General features: G+C 47.1%; 1 protein-coding gene across 3 annotated transcripts in view; it reads right to left on the reverse strand.

The window, feature by feature from the left end:
* Positions 1-21,703, reverse strand: part of FGFR3 (fibroblast growth factor receptor 3) — a 62,520-nt gene extending 40,817 nt beyond the window's left edge. For all 3 annotated transcript variants that reach the window (XM_083440740.1, XM_083440739.1, XM_083440738.1), the window contains exons 1-2: positions 21,584-21,703; positions 20,988-21,252 (exon numbers count right to left, since the gene is read on the reverse strand). In XM_083440740.1, the coding sequence (XP_083296866.1) occupies positions 20,988-21,177 (190 nt within the window). In that variant the 5' untranslated portion in view covers positions 21,178-21,252; positions 21,584-21,703. The remainder of the gene's footprint in view (positions 1-20,987; positions 21,253-21,583) is intronic.
* Positions 21,704-23,929: the final 2,226 nt, after the last annotated feature.

Consider the following 23,929-nt stretch of genomic DNA (forward strand, 5'->3'; position numbering starts at 1 on the left):
CAGAGCCGTGCACGCTCTATCAGCAGATAATGCACACAGCGAAAGATGCACTCAGGAGAGCATATTTACAAGTTTATTTCTGCGTTGATCAGAACAAAGAAAACATGACTGCCTGCTTCAGTGTCTCCGGCAGAGAGAGAGAGAGAAACGAAAGCAAAGACACAACATAAACATCCTGTGAAACAGGAGATGCGCAGGCTGTGACACAAACATCCTGCTCCCTTTTAAGGTGGAACGGAAATATCCTAACACTTACCTGACCCTCTCTCATTGGAAAAAGAAGAGAGAAGAGTTTGGATTTTGATATCCCGCTTTATCACTACCCGAAGGAGTCTCAAAGCAGCTAACATTCTCCTTTCCCTTCCTCCCCCACAACAAACACTCTGTGAGGTGAGTGGGGCTGAGAGACTTCAGAGAAGTGTGACTAGCCCAAGGTCACCCAGCAGCTGCATGTGGAGGAGCGGGGAAGCGAACCCGGTTCACCAGATTACGAGTCCACCGCTCTTAACCACTACACCACACTGGCTCACAGGTAACTGCTGCACCTTACAAAGGTGGGGAGGGGGAATGTGATGGGGAAGTCAGTGTAGTGCAAACATACCAGCGGCACAAATCCAGCTCACCCTGCTGGTGTGTTTGCACTGCACCAAAATCCTAGTCACATTACCCAGTAAGTTGCAGAAACACCAGCGGCGGGAGGTCAGATAACCACCGCCGCCTCTGCGCCAGCTGCTATTGTTCATAACATTAACTAAGCCATAATTTAGTGCAGCGGTCAGCAAACTTTTCCAGCAGGGGGCGAGTCCACTGTCCCTCAGACCTTGTGGGGAGCTGGACTATATTTTGAAAATAAAATAAAATAATGAATGAATTCCTATGCCCCACAAATAACCCAGAGATGCATTTTAAATAAAAGCACACATCCGGATGGGAGAGGCTGCGTGCCGCTATGGCAGAAGCCAAGACAGCGAGCGGGATGGTTCGCGCTCGCTGTCTTGGCTTCTTTAACCTTGCACAGCCTCTCCTGGCTGGAGAGGTTGCGCGCGGCTAAAGAGGAAGCCAAGACTGCGAGCGGGATCCATCCCGCTCTCTGTATTGGCTTCTTTGCTCTTTGGGGTGGGTGGGGGGAACCCAGGCTTCCCCCGGCAGCCCCGAGAAGCTCTTTGGGGTGGTGGTGGGGGGATAATATATATATATTTATTTATTTCCCCCTCTAAAAACTAGGTGCGCCTTATGGTCCGGTGCGCCTTATGGAGCGAAAAATACGGTAGTACATCTAGAGCAGTCACCAAACTCAGCCCTCCAGATGTTTTGGGACTACAACTCCCACCATTCCTAGCTAACAGGACCAGTGGTCAGGGATGATGGGAACTGTAGTCTCAAAACATTTCTGGAGGGCTGAGTTTGGGGATGCCTGATCTAGAGGATAGTTGTGCTGTTGGCCAACATCTGTAATACTGAGTGAAGACATTTGCTTTCCAATGTCAAGCGAGGCACTGGTTATTTTTGTATAAACAAAGAGAGAAAACTTTATTCTTAACAGAGTTAATTCCACATTCTAATCTTTTGTTGAAGACGAGCATACGTTATAAGAGTGTGCTGGAAGTTATTGGAACACAAAGACCCGGAACATAACCCTTGAATTATCAACGTAAAGTCTATTCACATGCTAAAAGAGAGAGTGGTGCAGAAGAAATCTATACGAATATGACAATTTTTGTTTTGTTTCCAGTAAACAAGTCATCAAGTCATCAAGTCGACAACATTTTTTTAAAAAGTTTTTATTGTTAAAATAGTTCAGCATTGATACACACATACAGTGGTGCCCCGCAAGACAAATGCCTCGCAAGACGGAAAACCCGCTAGACGAAAGGGTTTTCCGTTTTGGAGGTGCTTCGCAGGACGAATTTCTCTATGGGCTTGCTTCGCAAGACGAAAATGTCTTGCGAGTTCCTGCGGGGTTTTTTCCCTCCCCCCCCCTTTTCCCAAAGCCGCTAAGCCGCTTAACAGCTGATCCGCTAAGCTGCTTATCAGCTGATCCGCTAAGCCCGCTAAGCCGCTAATAGCGCTAATCCGCTAATGGGCTTGCTTCGCAAGACGAAAAAAACCGCAAGACGAAGAGACTCGCGGAACGGATTCTTTTCGTCTTGCGAGGCACCACTGTATTGCAAATATACAAGCATACAAACATACATTTCATACAATCCTTAAAAATGTTCAAACATACCTACACTCAATCCCACAGATAATTCCTTTCCCCATCACCATCCACCACCCCTCACCCCACCTTTGTGTTAGACTTCCAATCTACTCAACTGCAATTTCTTTCCACTTCTATTACTTTCTTTCACACACCTTTAACCTAATTTCATGCTTCTTTTTCTATTACACATTGTTATCCGTCTTATTTAGTATTTCAGTATTTAAAACGGAACTTGTTTATTCTAATAGGAGTTCTGATTTTTCAATATGGTTTTGCGAGTATCCTTTAAACACCTTCCAGTCCCTGTCTGCCTTCTCTTTTGAGATCCTTCCAATTTCTCCCATTGTTTTGGATATATTGTAGTATTCCAATAATTTGGCAAGCCACTCTATTTTTGTCGGTATAATACCACTTTTCCAATTTTTCGCAATCAATAGCCTTGCTGCTACTGTTGCGAATAAATATAATGTCTTGTCTTCTTCCTTTAGACTTCCTGATACTATTCCCATCAAGTTGACTTCAGTTCATGTCTGGATCACAGTTGCCTTTCTGTTGCCTAATCTCAGAAAAACTTGCAATGTAGTAGATTTTAGGACTGGGAAATGCTGTAGCTATTCATGGTTTATTATGTTGGGATTTTTAAAAATAAAATCAGAATAATAATAATACTAGAATTCTGTTTTCAACCAGTTTACTACTGTCCAATACTGAGCAGTTTCCCATGATGGCTGAAATTCATCAGCAAATATTATAATATGGTAATATAATATAATATAATATAATATAATATAATATAATAATGTAATATAATGTAAAAGCTATGGTTTTCCCAGTAGTGATGTATGGAAGTGAGAGCTGGACCATAAAGAAGGCTGATCGCCGAAGAATTGACGCTTTTGAATTATGGTGCTGGAGGAAACTCTTGAGAGTCCCATGGACTGCAAAAAGATCAAACTGATCCATTCTGAAGGAAATCAGCCCTGAGTGCTCACTGGAAGGACAGATCGTGAAGCTGAGGCTCCAATACTTTGGCCACCTCATGAGAAGAGAAGACTCACTGGAAAAGACCCTGATGCTGGGAAAGATGGAGGGCACAAGGAGAAGGGGACGACAGAGGATGAGATGGTTAGACAGTGTTCTCGAAGCTACAAACATGAATCTGACCAAACTGCGGGTGGCAGTGGAAGACAGGAGTGCCTGGCGTGCTCTGGTCCATGGGCTCACGAAGAGTCGGACACGACTGAACGACTAAACAACAACAACAATATAATGTTCACCTTTCTTGTCTGTTTTTAACCCTGTTCGGTTACTGAGTGCTGCAGCCTTCCTCACTGAATTCACTGTGAAACCAGAATAACCCAAAGAGTGTAACTGAGCCAATATGTGTGGCCAAGCAGGGCTAGCTAAAAACATCTTGGCCCCTGAGGCAAACCACAAAATGGTGCCACCTTCTCTGCCAGGGAAGGAAGGGTGAGTGAAGATCTACATCAGGAAGAAGTAGGAAATAAAGACCTGAATCAGGATTTGCTCCTTCTGTGGATCCTCATCGGTTGCCTCATCTTGCCTCTTGGGTGGGCCAGCCCTGAATGAAGATCTGCACCGGTATCTCCTGCTTCCGTGGATTCTGCCACCTGAGGCAGTCACCTCCCACCGCCTCATGGGTGGGCAGGCCCCATAGCCAAGAGATGGCAGAATCCAACTCTTGTTAACTACCAATCATTACTAATTCAGGGTAATAGCCTGCTACCCCTAATCCAACACACCTTTAATCACGACTTTTTTCACACATCAGTTCCTCTCATCCTCAAAAACCCTGTCCTTTTGGATTGGCATGGGAATCCTTGTCATAGGACCAGGGCCGGCAAGCTTTTGGGGAGCTGCTGGGGTGAGCGGCGTGGGTCCGACGCTTAGCTCAAATGACCCCCCAAGTTTGACTTTCCCTTCTACTGGCTACCGATCGGACCTCGGGATGTCAGTTCTGTCCCAGGCGGGGGGACAGATAGTCATAACCAATGTCTAAACAACCACTCACTGATTTTGTATTTTAATAAAGTTGTGGCCAAAATAGTGCCCAAAAAACCAAACCTAAATTACGTGTTATGTGTGAAGTTATTTGAGGGGTGGCCTGGGGACCTACACACGCAAAACATCTCTGGAACAAAATTTAAGGTTTAACAGCAAAACAAGCTAAAACCTAAAAAAAAAAATTGTTCAATGGAAGAGTCCAACACTATGGTGCTATTTCTGCCAATGCTCTCCATAAAGACAGGTACACCTATTTAACTTTAGCAACATTGCTTTTTCTAACAATGCTAAGCTACTGCCTTGGCTGCTCCTCCGCAAATGCAACCAATGAGCAACTTTGCTGAAGCCACCATATGCTGACCCCCCCTTTATCTCAACCCACACTCTGCTGTATCACCAGAAGGGACTAATACCAAGAGCCTTTTTATTGAGATTTTCCCACTTGGGCATTAGTTTGGCATCTGAGGTCCGGCACCGAGAGCCTTCTGGCGGTTCCCTCACTGCGAGAAGCCAAGTTACAGGGAACCAGGGAGACGGCCTTCTCGGTAGTGGCACCTGCCCTGTGGAACGCCCTCCCACCAGATGTCAAAGAGAACAACAACTACCAGACTTTTAGAAGACATCTGAAGGCAGCCCTGTTTAGGGAAGCTTTTAATGTTTGATGTATCACAGTATTTTAATATTCTCTTGGAAGCCGCCCAGAGTGGCTGGGGAAACCCAGCCAGATGGGCGGGGTATAAATAATAAATTATTATTATTATTATTATTATTATTATTATTATTATTATTATTATTATCTCTGTGCAAAATGACTATTTCTACCGAGCTGGCTCAGGACCATTTAGCAAAGACAACTCTGCAGCCTCCTGCCTACCACTCAAACGCTTCATTTTAATTGTGCTATCTGTTCAGTGTACTGGAAGGGACACGATTCTCCAGTCCTCCTTTCCCTTTTCCTCACTGCTTTCCCTTTCAATGCAACTAAACCCCATCCATCCATCAAGATGCATGAGGCTCTGATCTGTTGTTGTTGTTTAGTCGTGTCCGACTCTTTGTGACCCCATGGACCAGAACATGCCAGGCACTCCTGTCTTCCACTGCCTCCTGCAGTTTGGTCAAACTCATGCTGGTAGCTTCGAGAACACTGTCCAACCATCTCGTCCTCTGTCGTCCCCTTCTCCTTGTGCCCTCCATCTTTCCCAACATCAGGGTCTTTTCCAGGGAGTCTTCTCTTCTCATGAGGTGGCCAAAGTACTGGAGCCTCAGCTTCAGGATCTATCCTTCCAGTGAGCACTCAGGGCTGATTTCCTTAAGAAGGGATAGGTTTGATCTTCTTGCAGTCCATGGGACTCTCAAGAGTCTCCTCCAGCACCATAATTCAAAAGCATCAATTCTTCAGCAATCAGCCTTCTTTATGGTCCAGCTCTCACTTCCATACATCACTACTGGGAAAACCATAGCTTTTACTATACGGACCTTTGTTGGCAAGGTGATGTCTCTACTTTTTAAGATGCTGTCTAGGTGAAATATACTCAGAGTCGCAGAGTGATTTCATGCTCTTTATTCAGCTCATAGTGGTGAGGAGGAATGAATGAAAGTCCCCTCAAAGTATCTGCTTTATATACATTATTTACACAATGGGCTGCACATGATTGGCTAATTCTGGAATTCTACTGTAAGCCAATCAGGTTGTGGATTCACTTATATCTGGAGCATGATTGGGTGGTTCCTGCCAACCAATTATACTGCTGCATTGTTCTAGGACCAATCAGACTGCTGCATTCTGAATCCTATTGTTCTAGGACCAATCAGACTGCTGCAATTTGGATCCTATTGTTCTAGGACCAATCAGACTGCTGCAGTTTGGATCCTATTCAACTCAGTACATAACACCAGGTTTGTGATCTAGGCTGTGATCTAGGAGCGCACTAACTATTACAGGGTCTGTGGGAGAACAGCAAAGCTCCATTCTAATTCTCTTGAGATCCAAGTACGCAAACTAGCTACAGGGTCTTCCCAATTTTTTGTTTCCCTCTCAACTCCCTTGCACTTTGCAAGATTAAAGTGCAAATCTGCCAACAGCAACAATGCCACGCTAGTAATCATTTGCCAGAAATATTGAAAACATTTAAATCAGTGTTTTTTCAAGACATACGAGGCTCAGAAATAAAACGCACAGTTGGACAGTCTGCTTAAAAACAAACTTTGCTTGAGGCAAAGACGAAAGGCGGCGGTGTGGGGGGGGGGGAGGACTCACAACAACTTTTACCTCCATCCTAATAGCTCTGCTTGTTTCCCGCAGAAGTTTTCTTGACTGAAAGTACAGCGTGTACCAAGACTTCTGCTTTGTATGTTAGCTGAGGCACAGAGTGCTAACTACATTCATCAGATTGTCACAACCTTTTATTACTATGCAAATTGAGACAGTATTTTCAAACTCCAAGTTATGGAAGTACTGTCTCCTTTCCTTCAAGCATGGAGATTGCCAACGAAGAGACTCAGCCTAGACCTCCTGAAGTGGAACGGCATCACTATCACCATTGTATTCTTCAGTCTGCAAGCTGCAGTACTAAATACTAATCCTGTGTAACATTGGCAGAACAAAATGCCTAACGTGAAGGAATGGCTAATAAGACAGTGGACAACACACTGTAGAATCCCTTTCTCCCCAGAAGGAAAAATAGGCTCAATCACAACAATTTCCCTTCACCTTTGCCCTAGTAGTCCAAAAGCAGAAAAATAGATGGTTGGTGTAGGGCTGTCATATTTCAAAAAGGTGAAAATCTGGACAGAAAATTTGTGGAGCTGTTTTTTTGTTTTTTAGGGGGGCACAGCTGTTGAGCTTTTTTTATTTTGGCCCAAAGTTTTTGAGCTTTTTTTTGGGTACAAAATTGTAAAGAAATTTGACATTTTAAAGCTATTTCTGAGGGGAATCGGCAAAAACAACACTGCTGACGATTTCCCCAGACATTTTGCCAGTCTCCACCCGGACACTGCTAGCGGCTGCAGTATTCCGGATATGCCCGGGAAATTCCAGACGTACGGCAACTCTATCATGTGTCATCTACATTTAAGTTAGGAGTAAGATAAGAGCAAATGACCAAACTTCTCCTCCCCTCAATATTTTGTGAGGAAATCTACTAAGAAAATGAAAGGACAAAGTTTGTCTTAGTTGTTTAACACACTTGGGGTTGTGGATTTTTCCAAAGGGTAACCGGTTACAGTGCTTGCTACTGCCAGCTATTGCTGCCTCAAATGAAACCCATGGTTTCTGGTGCCAACTGGAAATTGCGTTCTGAACGCAGCAGGGCTAGGAGCCGTCGGTGAGTAAAGCTTTGAAAAGGAGGCAAATGGTAGGTTTGAGAGGCTTCACATTCTCAACACTACTTGGTATTCAAAAGGAGATCGAACAGAAATCTGTTTATGGAGAGCCAGCCCGTGGCACACTTCCTAGGAACTTGTTGATCTTAGGAAGGGTGCCCAGGGGGCATTGTACTCATTTCTTCAGGTTTCCTCCAGTGGTCTAAACGGTTCAGAGAACATGGCTCAAAGCGGAACTCCAGGCACTCTGTCGGGGACTTAGACTAACATTTGTCAGTTGCCCCCTGCCTTATACTTCAGAAAATAACTAACCACCAAGCTTAGAATGTCTTGCCCTGGAAGTTAAACCGAGACCACCTGGATTGCATGAATATAAGCCCAAATATCTGGATGAGGAGGAGGGAGCAGACCTCTCCTTCCATGGAAAAAAACAACCCTGTTTTCTCTGCTTGGTAATTCTCTCCCCCAGCGCTTTCTGCAAGCTAAAACAGTCCCACACTACCACCCACTACCTGAATCTCCAGGAAAGAAGTACAGTGGTGCCTTGCAAGACGAAATTAATTCATTCTGCGAGTTTTTTCGTTCTGCGAGTTTTTTCGTTCTGCGAGTTTTTTCGTTCTGCGAGTTTTTTCGTCTTGCGAAGCACCACTGCATTTAAACACTGACAACGGCGGGGAGGGGCGGGGAGAAGCAGGACAGCTGCCGCAGCCGGTACCTCAGACTCACCCGCGCGTTGTGGCCACCGCGCGACACGGCTGCTGGAGGGCGGCGGGGCTCAGGAGCGCGACTCCAGGGAGAGAGAGGCGCTGGCGGCAATGGCTCTCTGAGGGGAGCGCGCGAGGGGGGTGGGCAGCGGCGCGAGGCACTAACCGTCAGCCGGAAGGTGGGAGGGAGCCGGAGGAGCGGGGAAGCGAGCGTGCGTGCGTGCGTGCAGTGACCGTCGCCATGACACGAGAGGCAGGGCCGTTTCGTCTAGCGAAGCAAGCCCTTAGGAAAATCCGTCTTGCGAAGCACCTCAGAAAACGAAAAACCCTTTTGTCTTGCGAGTTTTTCGTCTTCCGAGGCATTCGTCTTGCGGGGTACCACTGTACAGGCTCAGATCACTATTTGTACTTTCTATACATTCGCTGATCTTGTGCTGCAATAGCCCCCGCCCCCCAACTTTTTAGAACATTTATTTCAGGCATTCACTGAAGCTGGGGGCAGAATACAATTGCTTTCAATATAACGAGACTGGAAGCTTTTCATCAGTGTCAAAACGGGATTATTATTTTTAATTTGCTCTCTTTTTTCTAGTTTTGTTTCTCTGTTTTGCAGAATGTTTAGCTGTGCAGCGATATGGCTAAGGAAGGGTGCTGGTGTGCGTCATTCATACAGCTGCCCATTTCTAGTAAAAAGCCCTAAAGTCATGCTGTTGTTGTTGTTTTTTCAATTTATATACTGCCCTTTATCAAAAGAAATCAGGGCGATGTACATTAGAAACACCTTCCAAAACACCAACGATAAAAACATAGTAAAAAGCATAGTGACAGGCAGCCTGATAGTAAAATAATTATAATAATAACGGTCCTCTCCAACCAGCAAACATCTCCAACCAGATGCTGTCCAGATGTTTCAGACCACAACTCCCATCAGCCCCAGTCACAACTTAATCCAGTATCCAAATTCTGTGAGTTCTCTGGTCTCTCTTCACCCAGAAGGGATGGGGAATGAAAATTAAACCCTTATCATGCACTACCTCTGATCTTCTCAGGTGCTGTGTGGAGCAAGACTGGTGGCGTTCTTCCAACCTTGCCACCCACTGGAGACAACCACCAGTTCGTCTTTTAAAGGCAGGGGGGAAGCCAGTCCTCTCTCTGTATAGGAAAGCATCTTATTGAAGATCCAATAATGTGGGAGTTCATACAATGGGGATCTTTCTTTACCTAGAAGATTATCACATATCCTCCTGGAATGTTCTGCTGCTGCTGCTGCTGCTCTCCAGAGATATGTTTGCAAAGAGGGGGATATTCACTGCTCCCACTCATGCTGCCCTGTTCAGGGAAGTTTTAAATGTGTGACATCTTAGTGTATTTTTGTGGAAGCAGCCCAGAGCGGCTGGGGAAACCCAGCCAGATGGGCGGGGTACACATAAATAATAATAGTAATAATAATAATAATAATAATAATAATAATGTACTGTATTACAAACCTTCAGTTGGTTGCAGACTGGCTGGCTCAGTTTCAAATCACAAGTTAGAGCTACTGGTTTTCAGATCTACTCGTGAGACCTGGTTCTGAGGTCTCTAAGATCTATGTAAGGAGGTTGAGTAACAGCAACGTAGTTCCTGATCGTTGTTCTATAGCCATATCTTCACCCTCCCCACACTTGGAATGCAGGAAGTGAAAAGGGTGGTGGACCTGCTGGCTAGAGACTGCCCACTGCTGGGCTAGAACTTTTCCCAAGCAGTTTATATACCTCAGCAAAGCACTGGTGATTTTTAAGAAAGATTTCTAAAGTACAGTCATACCTTGGTTTTCTAACAGCTTAGTTCTCGAACGTTTTGGCTCCCAAATGCCGCAAGCCCGGAAGTGACCGTTCCGGTTTGTGAACTATTTTGGGGGGCTTCCACGGCTTCCGAATGGCTGCCGGAGCTTCCTACAGCCAATCAGAGACCACGCTTTGGTTTCTGAACGTTTTGGAAGCCGAACGGACTTCTGAAACGGATTCTGCTCAACTTCCAAGGTATGACTGTACTGTGCACGTAAAACTGGTGGAACTGAGGGAGCAGGGAGGGAAAGACTAGAGAAACTGAGAAGAACTTTGCAGAGGAAGCCAGACGTGTGACAAGAAGAACAGGGGTAGAGTTCTCAAGCACCCGCTTTTTTGCAGGCCACCAAATGGCATCATAGGGACGCCGGTGGCGCTGTGGGTTAAACCACAGAACCTAGGACTAGCCGATCAGAAGGTTGGCGGTTCAAATCCCCACGACAGGGTGAGCTCCCGTTGCTCGGTCCCTGCTCCTGCCAACCTAGCAGTTCGAAAGCATGCCAGTGCAAGTAGATAAATAGGTACCGCTCCGGCGGGAAGGTAAACGGCGTTTCCGTGCGCTGCTCTGGTTCGCCAGAGGCAGTTTTGTCATACTGGCCACATGAACTGGAAGCTGTACGCCGGCTCCCTCGGCCAATAAAGCGAGATGAGCGCCGCAACCCCAGAGTCGGCCACGACTGGACCTAATGGTCAGGGGTCCCTTTACCTGAAATGGCATCACAGAGATGGATTGGAGATATTCCTACCTGTGGACCTACTCATGAGCAATCTTAATATGAGAGCCCTCCTCAGCTAGCCAATCTGCAGCTCCAGATCAGCCGGCTCCTGAGCGCTTACCCAGCAGATCCACTGTTCCTGAGATGCCAGCTCAAACAGTGTGGAAACATTCCTCCCTTCCCAACCCCAAACCCAGAAGTGGAGCACTAGCGGCTTCATTTGGAATTGGATGAGAATGGCGCCAGACTTCCTAGGAATATATATCCCAGTAAAATATGCACGCCCTTATTTTTCATATCGATGCAAATGATGTTCTTCCAAGCACCAGCACAGTTTCAAGACAAGAAGGCAGAACTCAACAGGCTTTTACTCTTGATTCTGGAGGGGGCACATTACACAACACAGCAAGACATGGTGTGTTCCCTACCCGCCCCCAAAGAAGAATGACAGGGTAAGTTTAATCGGATTACTTTTCACATTTAACTACCAAGTTTACCTAAGGCTTTGCTCTTCTCGTATCTCAGGCTCCTTGTTTGCTTTTGATAACGCAAAGCCTTCCTGCTAGCTAAAGACAAAGGTTATGAGGGTAATGAATATCAAATTCGCTGTATAAAGGTTCCCTTGTCTCACCCACCTGACAGTCTCCATAGCATCACAAACAGGAGGGTGTGTCATACACAAAGTGGGGAAATAAAGCACAACTCAAACAACATTATATTTTTAAAAGCGCTAGGTGTATACAGTCACAGATGGGTACAATAGCGGTACGGCTGTTAAAAGAGACACAACATGCCAAAGGTCTTGGCCTGCTACTCTTCCTCAAAGAGAAATCTCACAAGCAGACGACGCTGGTATTCTTTAAGGGTAAAGGTAAAGGGACCCCTGACCATTAGGTCCAGTAGTGACCGACTCTGGGGTTGCGGCGTTCATCTCGCTTTATTGGCCAAGGGAGCCGGCGTACAGCTTCTGGGTCATGTGGCCAGCATGACTAAGCCGCTTCTGGCGAACCAGAGCAGCGCACGGAAACGTCGTTTACCTTCCCGCCGGAGTGGTACCTATTTATCTACTTGCCCTTTGACGTGCTTTCGAACTGCTAGGTTGGCAGGAGCAGGGACCGAGCAACGGGAGCTCACCCCGTCGTGGGGATTTGAACCGCTGACCTACTGATCGACAAGTCCCAGGCTCTGTGATTTAGCCCACAGCGCCACCTGCGTCCCACAGCGCCACCCGCGTTCTTTAGCCTCTAGCTATACTGGAACGGCAGAGTTTTTAATGCTGTATTCAAGGCTTGGCCACAACGAGGTCCACGTTTATACCGATAAAAGTTACGTGACCACGCAAAACTCTTCGCCCAAAAATTGCACATTCCTCTTGATTTGCATAATTTATGCTGCTGTCGTTACTCATGGGAAGGGGGCAAAGACTTTGCGGGAAAGGAAACATCACCCAGCCCACCCAAAGGAAAACTTTTCCAAGTACCCCTCTGGTTCCACAGATACTATTGCCCCATTGTTTCAGATATAGCCTCTCAGCGATGAGGACTAGATCCCTGGTGGTTTTTAAAAATGAAAGTCAGGAAATAGAACTATGGATGCCTGTTCCACATATTTCCACCCTATGATAGAGCTCTGAGTCAGCGCTACCTGCAAGTGTGTAGAGAGCTAGTTGAACCAGAGCCCATGCAACCACTCACTTTTTCTGTAATCAATAAAGTTGTGACCTAAATTCTGCCAAAAACCAAAACTAAAATTTGAGACTGGTGTGTATTTATTTAGGGGGGAGGGCTCTGGGTCCGAACACGCAAAAGGTTCCAAGAGCAGTTTTCCCAAGATCAATAAAAACAAGATGGTATCTGCCTGCGGGTGGGTTAGAATCTAAAAGACACAACACAGGAAGGAAAAAAGGGGATGAGGAAGAAAGAGGAAAATAAGGAAACTCAGGCACCAATTCTAAAAGTTAGAATCATTTGTAGTCATAATGACTTCACTGCAATGCATCTTACAAGTTTCCCCTTGTTTTGATGGTGGAGGCAACCGGGGGTGGGGTGGGGGAGTCCACCAAAATAAGGATGAGGCCAATACATTCACACAGAAGAAGCTAAAAATTAAAGTAATAATTAAGGCTCTGGCCATCCTCTAGCTTAAAAAAACAACACAATTTTATCAACACCGAGTTAAGTTTCAATCCGATAATACAGGAAGATTACAATCAAAGAGCTGGTTTGTTCAAATGTGTATGTGAAATCCAGTGCCTAGCATAATCTCACTACCTCTTAACCACAGATGTGCTGATGAAATTAATAATAATAATAATAATAATTTATTATTTGTACCCCGCCCATCTGGCTGGGTTTCCTCAGCCACTCTGGGAGGCTTCCACAGAGACCAAAAATACACTAAAATGTCACACATTAAAAACTGAACAGGGCTGCCTTAAGATGTCTTCTGAATGTCAGGTAGTTGTTTATCTCTTTGACAACGGATGGGAGGGCGTTCCACAGGGTGGGTGCCACTACTGAGAAGGCCCTCTGCCTGGTTCCCTGTAGCTTTGCTTCTCGCAATGAGGGAACCACCAGAAGGGCCTCAGCACTGGACCTCAGTGTCCGGGCAGAACGATGGGGGTGGAGACGCTCCTACAGGTATACTGGGCCGAGGCCGTTTAGGGCTTTAAAGGTCAACACCAACACTTTGAATTGTGCTCGGAAACGCACTGGGAGCCAATGCCAGACAATAATGCCAGAGTCAGCCTTCTGTGCAACCCTCTCAGGGTCTAGACTTGGCAACCCTGCACAGCCTTTATGTGCCCTGGCCCTCAGTCCCCAAGTCTTCTCAGTCTCAAGCTTATGATGCTTCTATCAGCACTTGGGTCACACACCTTGATCTAACTCTGCTACTTGCTGTGACCCTTTCTACCTAGCCTCTGGGCTCTCTGATACCTCCTGCGTTCTCTTTCTCTCCACCTTTCCAGTCCCTCACCTGCCCTGGCCAGATCTTCTGTCTACATGCCTGTATCATTTAATAGAACCATAGACTCATAGAATTGTAGAGTTGGAAGGGACCTATTTCATTAAGCTATATTCCCAAGGCATGTGCTTCCCAGGTGGAAAACCAATCAAGGCCAAGACCTGCTTAGGCTCAGCAAGGCTGTTGCCTTGTATGCCTTTGACAGTTAAGTCCAGTCGCAAACGACTCTGGGGTTGCAACGCTCATCTCACTTTACTAGCCGAGGGAGCCGACGTTTGTCCACAGACAGTTTTTCCGGGTCATGTGGCCAGCATGACTAAGCCGCTTCTCGCGAAACCAGAGCAGCGCACGGAAACGCCGTTTACCTTCCCGCCGGAGTGGTACCTATTTATCTACTTGCACTTTGATGTGCTTTCAAACTGCTAGCTGGGAGCAGGGACCGAGCAACGGGAGCTCACCCCGTCGCAGGGATTCGAACCGCCGACCTTCTGATCGGCAAGCCCTAGGCTCAGTGACCACAGCGCCACCTGCATCCCCTGTATGCCTTTACACCACACCATATAAGGGATGCCTATCCCCCAAAGGCTAAGACCTATCCTTTCTAACAGAAGCCAGGCTGTGAAACCTTTGTTGCTAAAACCTTGTTCCTCAAGTAGGAATGTTCCATGCCATCACAGCAGCTCAGCCAATCAGTGTCAAGAAACTACGCTGCTACAAGCAGAATACAATATAGTCCAGTCTTCCTCAAACTCGGCCCTGCAGATGTTTTGAGACCACAATTCCCATCATCCCTGACCACTGGTGCTGCTAGCTAGGGATCATGGGAGTTGTAGGCCAAAAACATCTGGAGGGCTGAGTTTGAGGAAGCCTGATATAGACTGTCAGCAGATAAAAATATAATTAGATATGATTGTTTATTTTTTTTTTTTAAAAAAAACAAAAACGGCTCCAAAAATAATAATAATAATTAAACGCAGCAAGATTACAAATCTTGTTCACGCCATACAGCAGCTTGTTACGAAAGTGTCATGTTCCAATTACGATGTCAACGATGTGATTTTGCTTGTGATTTATAGCAACTTAAAGCAAGTCCTTCTTATTAGAACCTGCGAAAACCAAACTCCGCTACAGAAATCCATGTTTTAACCTCTTTCTTTACAGAAAATCCACATGAAAACAGCAACAGACAATGTAAACTTGGCCACTGAACGCAGTAAGACCAAACGGGAGCTCAGGATTGAGCCCCTGCTGAAGCTTTGCTGCATGACGGCCACGCATCACAGGTTGGCCGGCCCATCCCACTTGCACAATATCCATTTGAAAGGAATAAAAGATACCCAGCAGCCCTTTTTGGATGACTGCATCTGCACTTGGCAGCCTGATATGCTTCTGTTTCCAGCTGTACAACTTAATCAAAGTATATTTCCTACAGGAACAGAGTGAAAGCAAAAAGGCAATTCTCCCAAGAAAGAAATATCTTAGTTGCTTTAGCTGCTGCAGTTTTCTTTCCCAGCAGAAAAGGTATAGGAGTCTTTCTTTCTCGGAAGAATCAGGGGGCGAGTTCAGGCATCACAATAAACCACGGTTTACCACAATGGGAACAAGCTTCAGCTAACCTTGGGCTTTGGAGTTTCTCCTGGTGTAGCCACAAGCTTTGGCTTCCATTAGCGTTCTGTCTGAACCCATAACTGTGGTTCATTGTAACTACGGTTTGTTGAAACAGGACCATTTCACAATCCATGGTTTCACGCCGGCTTGCTTTAAGCAAGCTACTGCTCATAATAACCACACTGTGTTGGGTTCAGACAAAACAGCGAGCTGTGTTGAATCTAAAGTGAAAATGAATGCTTCTGATCTCCTGGCTTATTGTCCAAACCAGCTCAGTGACTATGTTGGGAATACTGTACCGTCCCAACGTGTTAACGAAGAGGCATCAACTTCTCCTTGACCAATTCAGCCATTCCTATAAGGAAAATGACCAATGTCTCTGCACTGAGCAGGAATTCTGACGTGCTCAAAGGTGACCCAAGTGGTTCCTAGGCCTTCCTACCTACAAATTACGCTTCTTCACTTCGCATGTATCAAGACCATACACAAGATACCTGCACTCTGCTAAACGGTCTCGGTCTAGTATACCTGAAGGAGCGTCTCCACCTCCATCGTTCTGCCCGGACACTGAGGTCCAGCGCCAAGGGCCTTCTGGCGGTTCCCTCACTAAGAGAAGCAAAGCTAAAGGGAACCAGGCAGAGGGCCTTCTCGGTAGTGGCACGCGCCCTGTGGAACGCCCTCTCACCAGATGTCAAAGAGAAAAATAACTACCAGACTTTTAGAAGACATCTGAAGGCAGCCCTGGTCAGAGAAGCTTTTAATGTTTAATAGGTTATTGTATTTTAGTGTTTTGTTGGAAGCCGCCCAGAGTGGCTGGGGAAACCCAGCCAGATGGGCGGGGTATAAATAATCATCATCATCATCATCATCATCATCTCCCCCACTTGTTTTAATGTCAAAATCTGCTCCAGTTTATTCCTAACAGAGGGGTTATTTTGCTTTTAATTTTGCACTTTTAATGCTGGTATGACCCTGGTGTTTTGTTTTGTTTTAAAAAGAAGCTTTTCTGGGGTGCTCTTCTGGTTTTTTAAATAAAGAAGTTGTAATTGTCAATGGGTTGCTTTTTCAAACTACTGTAAGCTGCTCAGAGAACCCCTGGGCTGAAAACCAGCATATAGCTATTTCAATAAAATAACTGTATGGTTCAAATAGTTTTCTCCCCAAAAGTATGGGATTGTTGTTCTGTTTGTTACTTTGTTATGTATTCTATACTGTAAACCACCCTCTGATTCTCAGATGAAGGGTGGTATAAATGTTTAATAACAATCAAAACGTATTTATTGCTCTTTGAATATTACAGATACTTTTATCTGCCAGCTAATAAACATTCTGTCTCAAGAATATCATTAGATCCAGAACACTTAATGGGTAAGATAAGGGGAGGGGGAGTTTCGTTTGTAACGGGGCAATGGGATTTTTTTTTCTGTGGAAAAGAATTAAAATGGGTGTTGTGGAAACCACAATACAATTAGGACAGAGCACCTCACAAACTCCTTAAAATGTGCCGCTTTTATTTTTATCTGTCTGCTGTCTAACAACACAGCAAGCAACTACTTGACATTCACTGATCGTACCCAGTAATATCTTTATCTGAATAAGAATGCAAATTGCAGGAGCTTTTTTTATTTTATTCCAACGCCTATTCTGTGGCGGCTGAATAGAGTGACCACATGTTCAAGGCTGCAAACAAGTTCACTGACCTCCCTAATCATCTCTGCCATTGCGAGTGAATGACATACACGGTCAATTCTGCCTTGCCTCTCCACTTTCATTCATAAAAAAATAAATGACATTGTTCTTGCAGCAGTCCTGAGAAAAAGGAGACGAGAGAAATGCAGCCCAAATGAGGCCCCCAGTATTTTCAGTCCGGATTCTATTCAGCAGCAGCCCCACCATCTGCCTTCTTCCTGCTAACAGCAGAACACCTCCCCGTAGAGATGTCAGAATTTGCACCACCTCTACTAATAGCTAGTATTCATATTAGCAAACATACACATACCTCCAGAATGCCTCCTTTCAATGTGTGTTTTATGTAGCTGAGCAGAAGCACAAGGCAGTAGCTGTTACAACTTTCACAGCCCCGTGTGGAGAATTAGATCACTGGGGAAAAATGCTTCCAAGCCCCTTTATGGAAAATAAGGTCTTGAGCTGTGTTAAAGGCAAAAGCGGCTGAACAACAAGCCTCAGTAATGAATCAGTACCCCCACGGCCCATTTGACCAGGAGAAAGTGTTTGCTTGTGACTGTGCAATTTACAGATTCAAAAGTAAACACCTGTGTTTTGCTTGGCTGTGAATTTCTGTCTTCTATATACAAGTGATTCAACAGAACCTTTTCTTATGGACCATTTTATATTGATAGTTCGTTCAAAAACAGGGAATGATCAATCAAACATCACTATATCATCTATCTATCTATCTATCTATCTATCTATCTATGCTAACCATCCTTCTTTGCCCAAACAGACACACTACAAAGCTTAGTGCAACTTTGCTTGTACTGCTAAGCAAAGTTTTAGCAATGGGACCAACGTGCATTTTACTTAACAATCTGAAACCACTTGTTGCCGTTTATTCCACTGGGATTATACCAACTTCTGTGCTCAGCAAACTGCACTCTTAGATCCCTAGTCCGAGATACAGTTCTTGGAAATAAAATACAGTCGCACTCAGGTAGGGCCATTCTTGGTAGCGTATATCTGACAACAAGCCCAAGCCGATCCTGCTATATTTGTACAATACATGTTCGTTGCATTTATATTTTAAGTGCATGCCTTTAGAATGACACACACACACACACACAACGTAATGTATGAAAAGGCCCTTAAGACTGCCTAAAGACTAAGACTGCCATCGGAGTCTATACAGCTGGGCAGTTCTACCTCTTTGAAAACGGAAAGAAGTGAAAATACTATTGCCAGAAAGCAATTTTGTAGACCCAATCTAGGGATTTTATCATTCTAAGAGATCTCTGCCGGGCCCTTCCATCTTAACATTCTAAAAATATGTACACCATTCAAGTACATATTCCTTCAGAATGGTAGTGTAGCTACATTATCAGTAGTCATAATAGCAGTACAGCACAATATTGTACAGTGAAGGAACTCAGTCCTAAACTTGCTTGTTCAGAGGTCCCATTCTGAACCTTACAAAATGTGGCTACATACTCCAAAGGAATTGGGTTTAAAAGCTCAAAACAAGGGCAGTCCACTAGGAAAGAAGGAGCAAACACTGGATCAACAAACTGACTGTATACCTAGTGAGTTTCTGGACTGTTCTACAAGGCATGCAGCTTGTTCCATATACAGTACAAAACTTATCCACTTGGATCAAATTGAAGAGACGCTGCTCCATTATTCAACCAATTTAGTTGTGGGGAAATGAGCCGGGCAATCTACATGGAGAACCCAGCATTTTAGTCAAACTTTTTGGAAAATAAAACCATGACCCTGGGTCAGGGCCCCCCCCCCCCCAGCTGGAACTCCATTTCGGCACCTCTCAGGTGGGGACCATTGCCATTCTAAGAGAAAGAGGGAGGTATTCATTGTGAGTTCCGGCACCTCTTTGAAAAATAGCACTGGCCTGGGTGATCTATAGCTGTACCAGGAAAACAGAAGGGAAATAATGTCCCGGTGTGAATAGCTGCCATGAAGCACATCCATTCCACCCTCATTTGTTTGCCAAGCATGTTTCATCTCTTTCCCAAACAATGGAAACCTGACACAGATAGAACTTTCTGTGCATGGTGTATACAGATGTACCGTATTTTCCGCTCTATAAGACGCACCAGACCACAAGACGCACCTAGTTTATGGAGGAGGAAAACAAGAAAAAAAATATTCTGAATCTCAGAAGCCAGAACAGCATGAGGGATCGCTGCACAGTGAAAGCAGCAATCCCTCTTGCTGTTCTGGCTTCTGGGATAGCTGTGCAGCCTGCATTCGCACCATAAGACGCACACACATTTCCCCTTACTTTATAGGAGGGGAAAAGTGAGTCTTATAGAGCAAAAAATACGGTGTACCATGACTTTTACTGTCTGCTAACAAAGGGGGAAACGATTAACTCTCTCTCCAAATGTTTAGTTTAAGCGATATTGTACAATGAGTTTCCCGCTTAAAATAATCTGAGTCAGTTAGATATTTAAAATTGAGTCATTTGGATATTTAAAAGGTTCAGCACAAATGTTCATGTCTCTCTTATTTCAATTTCTAGTTTCCCAAAGACCCCCAAACAACCCTGTTTCTGTATTCCCTTAAATGCAGCATTTGGCTGGGAGATGTAACACTACAATGCACAGAACACTTCATTGCACGTGAGACTTGAAAGAAGGACTTGTTTCTTTCAAGTCCAGATTTTCAAATTTCAAAAGTACAAAGATATTTTGTGTGGGCCGAACACCCACTATTTTCAGCAAGGAAATGAAGTTACGCTTTTCTGTGAAGCCACCGGCATCTAAGTGCATACACCCTAGCATTTGTCATTTGGTTAATGCTACAATAACCATTTGAGGTGCTTCCATTTATTGGAGACTTTGCCCTTGCCGTGTAACAGTTTGGTCTTGGAATACTTCTGGTGGATCCAGCAGCAGTTTGCAAGTATGGAGGGAAAGTATCGCAAATGGGCAGACTGTTCTGGAGGCAACAGAAACAATTCTATCCTTGCGTACTTCTCAAGAGAGCAAACTTAAGCGGCGTAGCTGTGTTTCTCTTTTGCAACAAAAACCACAAAGTCCTATGGCACTGTAAAACTGCGCACAGGGGGATGGCATTGGAAAGGAAAAGCTGCCAAGCTGAAGCCAAGTCTTCTGGGATCAAACACTGGGACCCTTTCAGGCAGGTAGCAGTGGCGTAGCGTGGGGGGTGCAGGGGGGGCCGGCCGGACCGGCCGCAACATCTGGGGGGGGGGGGCGCTCGCACTCGCAGTGCTAAAATCAGTGCTAAAATCCACGGGTTAGGGGGCGCAAATTACTTGCCTTGCCCCGGGTGCTGACAACCCACGCTACGCCACTGGCAGGTAGACATCCAAAGCGTGTTCCCATTTTAAAAAGGCTTATAACCTTTTAAGCCTATATACCATGGAATACAAAAAACCAACCAAACCCCCCCAACCTTGTCAACTATATTCATGCCATTCAGAAGAAGCTGTCCTGTGGTTCCAAAAAAGGACGATTAAGCTGTTTATGTATGTAATGACAGCAGCTAAGATTCCTTATGCGCAAAAAAGGGAGGAAGGAGAAATTCCCACTGAAAAGGAATGGATAAGTAAAATGATGGACTCTGAGGAATCAGCAAATTTAACAGCTAAAACGAGAGAACCTAAGGATGATTGTTTTGTGGAATAATGGAAGCCTTTTTGGGGACTGTTTAAAGAAATATTATAGCTTGATGGAATCGTGAGCAGGATTTGAACTATGAGCAACAGAGGGAATGAGAGATCATTGTAATTATGGTTATGTTATAAGAGAGAGGAGATGGGGTGCAGAAATAAGAAACTACAGAAAACGGGATGGGAAGTGGATAAAAGAAAAGAAGAAAATTCTTACGTTTTGGAATGCATCCGTGAAATGCTTAGAAATGCAATAAAGCGTAACTGGGGGGAGAAGCCCTCCCGCTTTCTTACCTAATGGTGCTCTTGTCGGCGTTTCTTCGGGGTCTGGAATAGGAATCCTGGCTGCCGGGAGGCTGTGCACAGAGGCGACCAGGAAAAAGCAAGACCAGGCTCCCCACGCAGCAATCATTCCTCTCCTCTCGCTTCGGGGCAGCCCGCCGTGGGTCGTGGTGGCAGCGCTTCCTCGGCCCGCCTCAGCCATCCTCCAGATGCATGCTGCTCCGTGGGCTGGCCGGGGGTCTCCTGCTCTGGGTCCCCGAAGTGGCGGCCCCGTGCCCTGCAAGGAGTCGGGAGGAGAGGGACACTCGCGGAGGCTCCTCAGCGGAGAGGGCAGCTCCTCTTCCCCTCGGGAAAAGCCAGCCCTGCCCCAGCACCGCCCGCCACCTCGGAAGGCGCATCGAGCGCGCCTCGGAAGAACCATTTTTGCGCACCGTTTCCCCCTTCCTGACTGGGTTTGCCCCGACAGCAGCCCGGAGCAGCCGCTCCGCCTCCCCTCGGGCTTCCCTTCCCGCAACCCGACGCCGCTTCTAGGGTCCCGCGAGGCGCGCCGCCCTCCGGTTAAGCTGGCGGTACCCGCCGGGGATGGCGCGGAGGAGCCGGCCGCTTACCTGCTCCTTGGCGCCGCTGGAGCGCTTCTGGGCAGAGGCGCGGGCGGCTCTGCTCCGCTCCGCTCGCTCCCTTGCTCGCTCGCCAGCCTTGCCAGACAGCCAGTCCGCCTGCCTGCCTGCCTGCCCCGCCTCACTGAGAGGGCTGGGCTGGGCGGCTGGGCTGGGCTGGCCGGCGGCCCCCAGCGGCGGAGAAGGGGCGGCGCGTCTTTGCGCCCAGGGCGCACGAAGCCCTCGAGGGGTGGCCCTTCGGCTGGACTGCGAGGAGGAGCCCGCGGCAGCCTACCTGAAGAACAGGGCGGGAAAGGCAGCCGGCGGGAAGCCCCCCTCGGGCTTTCCCCTCTTTGGTGGCCGTGGGTGTGGGCGCCCGTCTGCTTCAAGAGACGGCGTGGCGTGTGCGGGTTTTTGGCGCTGCTGGGCGACGAACCAGGGCAGCTGCCCCCTGAGCTTTCCCACCGAGACTAAACGCTTTCCCTTCCGCAGTGACCACAGGTAAAGGTAAAGGGACCCCTGACCATTAGGTCCAGTCGTGACCGACTCTGGGGTTGGGCGCTCATCTTGCTTTACTGGCCGAGGGAGCCGACGTTTGTCCGCAGACAGTTTTTCTGGGTCGTGTGGCCAGCATGACTAAGCCGCTTCTGGCGAACCAGAGCAGCGCACGGAAACGCCGTTTACCTTCCCGCCAGAGCGGTACCTATTTATCTACTTGCACTTTGACGTGCTTTCGAACTGCTAGGTTGGCAGGAGCAGGGACCGAGCAACGGGAGCTCATCCCGTTGCGGGGATTCGAACCGCCGACCTTCTGACTGGCAAGCCCTAGGTTCTGTGGTTTAACCCACAGCACCACCAGCGTCCCTCAGTGACCACAGGTAGATATTAGCAAATTCCTTATCAAGTCCGCCTGTGTGCCTGCAATCAGGGCTTACCAGATTCACTGGACCATATTCTTTTGGACTGCCCTTTGCACAGCAAACTCCACAAACCGATGTTGAGCAAGATATTGGACCTGCGACCCACGGCTCTGAGAGAAAGCCAAATGAGGTTCCTCCTAGCAGATAGGGACAAGGACTTTACTGCCCCAGTGCAGTGGCGTAGCGTGGGTTGTCAGCACCCGGGGCAAGGCAAGTAATTTGCGCCCCCCCCCACTGCACTGTCCCTCCCCCAGATAGTCTCTCGCTCTCTCTCCGCACCGCACCGCATGCCTGGCACCCCCCCCTCCACAGTGGGCGGCGACCCGGCGGCTCGGATCGGATTCGCACAGCCAGCACTGCAGTGAGAGAGAGTGAGTGAGCCAGGTAGGGGCAGAGAGCTGCAAGTGCGAGCGCCCCCCCCCCAGATGTTGCGCCCGGTGCGGCCGCCCCCCCTGCATCCCCCATGCTACGCCACTGCCCCAGTAGTAGGGCTGTCTTACCCATAGGCGGTAGGGGTGTGGGGCACTCTGGTTCCAGGCTCTCAGGGGCAGCAGGCTGAGAGTCTGGGGCCTGAGAGTTGAGTCCGGGGAAGAGCCTGTCCATGGGTCAGAGGCCCGTGGTGGGCTCTTCTGCTGCGGGCGGCTCTGGCCGCAAGTTCAGGGGCGACCGAGCCAGCGAGATGCTGAGGCGGCCAACCAGCATGCCTGGGACTGGGCAACCTGGGGGGGGGGGCGCCGGGCGGATCTTTGCGCCCTGGTGCCGCATATGCTTAAGACAGCCCTGCCCAGTGGCTTCCTTTTTAACCTCCATCTTACCTGAAAGGGTTCTTAATGAATCATCCCTCCAACTTCCAAGAGACTGCGATCTACTTGCACTATAAAAAAAACTGGCAGTGATCTACCCATTGGATTGACCAAGGTTGTTGAGCTTTTTTTAGGGAGCCAAAGTTGACGTGGTCATCAATCTGTTTGACATATAGGTAATAGACAGGGTACCTTGTGATCCTTGACAGCCTCACCCCTGCCCCTTTTAAATTTATCCTAGTGTTTTGAAATGTTTTAAGTCGACATGCCAATACAGTGGTACCTCAGGTTACATACGCTTCAGGTTACATACACTTCAGGTTGCAGACTCCGCTAACCCAGAAATAGTGCTTCAGGTTAAGAACTTTGCTTCAGGATAAGAACAGAAATCGGGCTCCGGAAACGCGGCAGCAGCAGGAGGCCCCATTAGCTAAAGTGGTGTTTCAGGTTAAGAACAGTTTCAGGTTAAGAACGGACCTCCAATAATTCGGCGCGAGCGGCGCACGCACCCTTGCTCACTCAGCTCACTTGTTCGGTGTTCCCCAGACTCTCACCTGGCGCCCTCTGGAACTTGGCGTCCCGGCACCCCACACCGCTAGCCTCTATGGGTAAGACGGGCCTGACTAGGACCTTGC

The sequence above is a fragment of the Podarcis tiliguerta genome (assembly GCF_965153285.1).
Source record: "Podarcis tiliguerta genome assembly, chromosome: 5".
In the NCBI taxonomy this organism is placed as follows: Eukaryota; Metazoa; Chordata; class Lepidosauria; order Squamata; family Lacertidae; genus Podarcis; species Podarcis tiliguerta.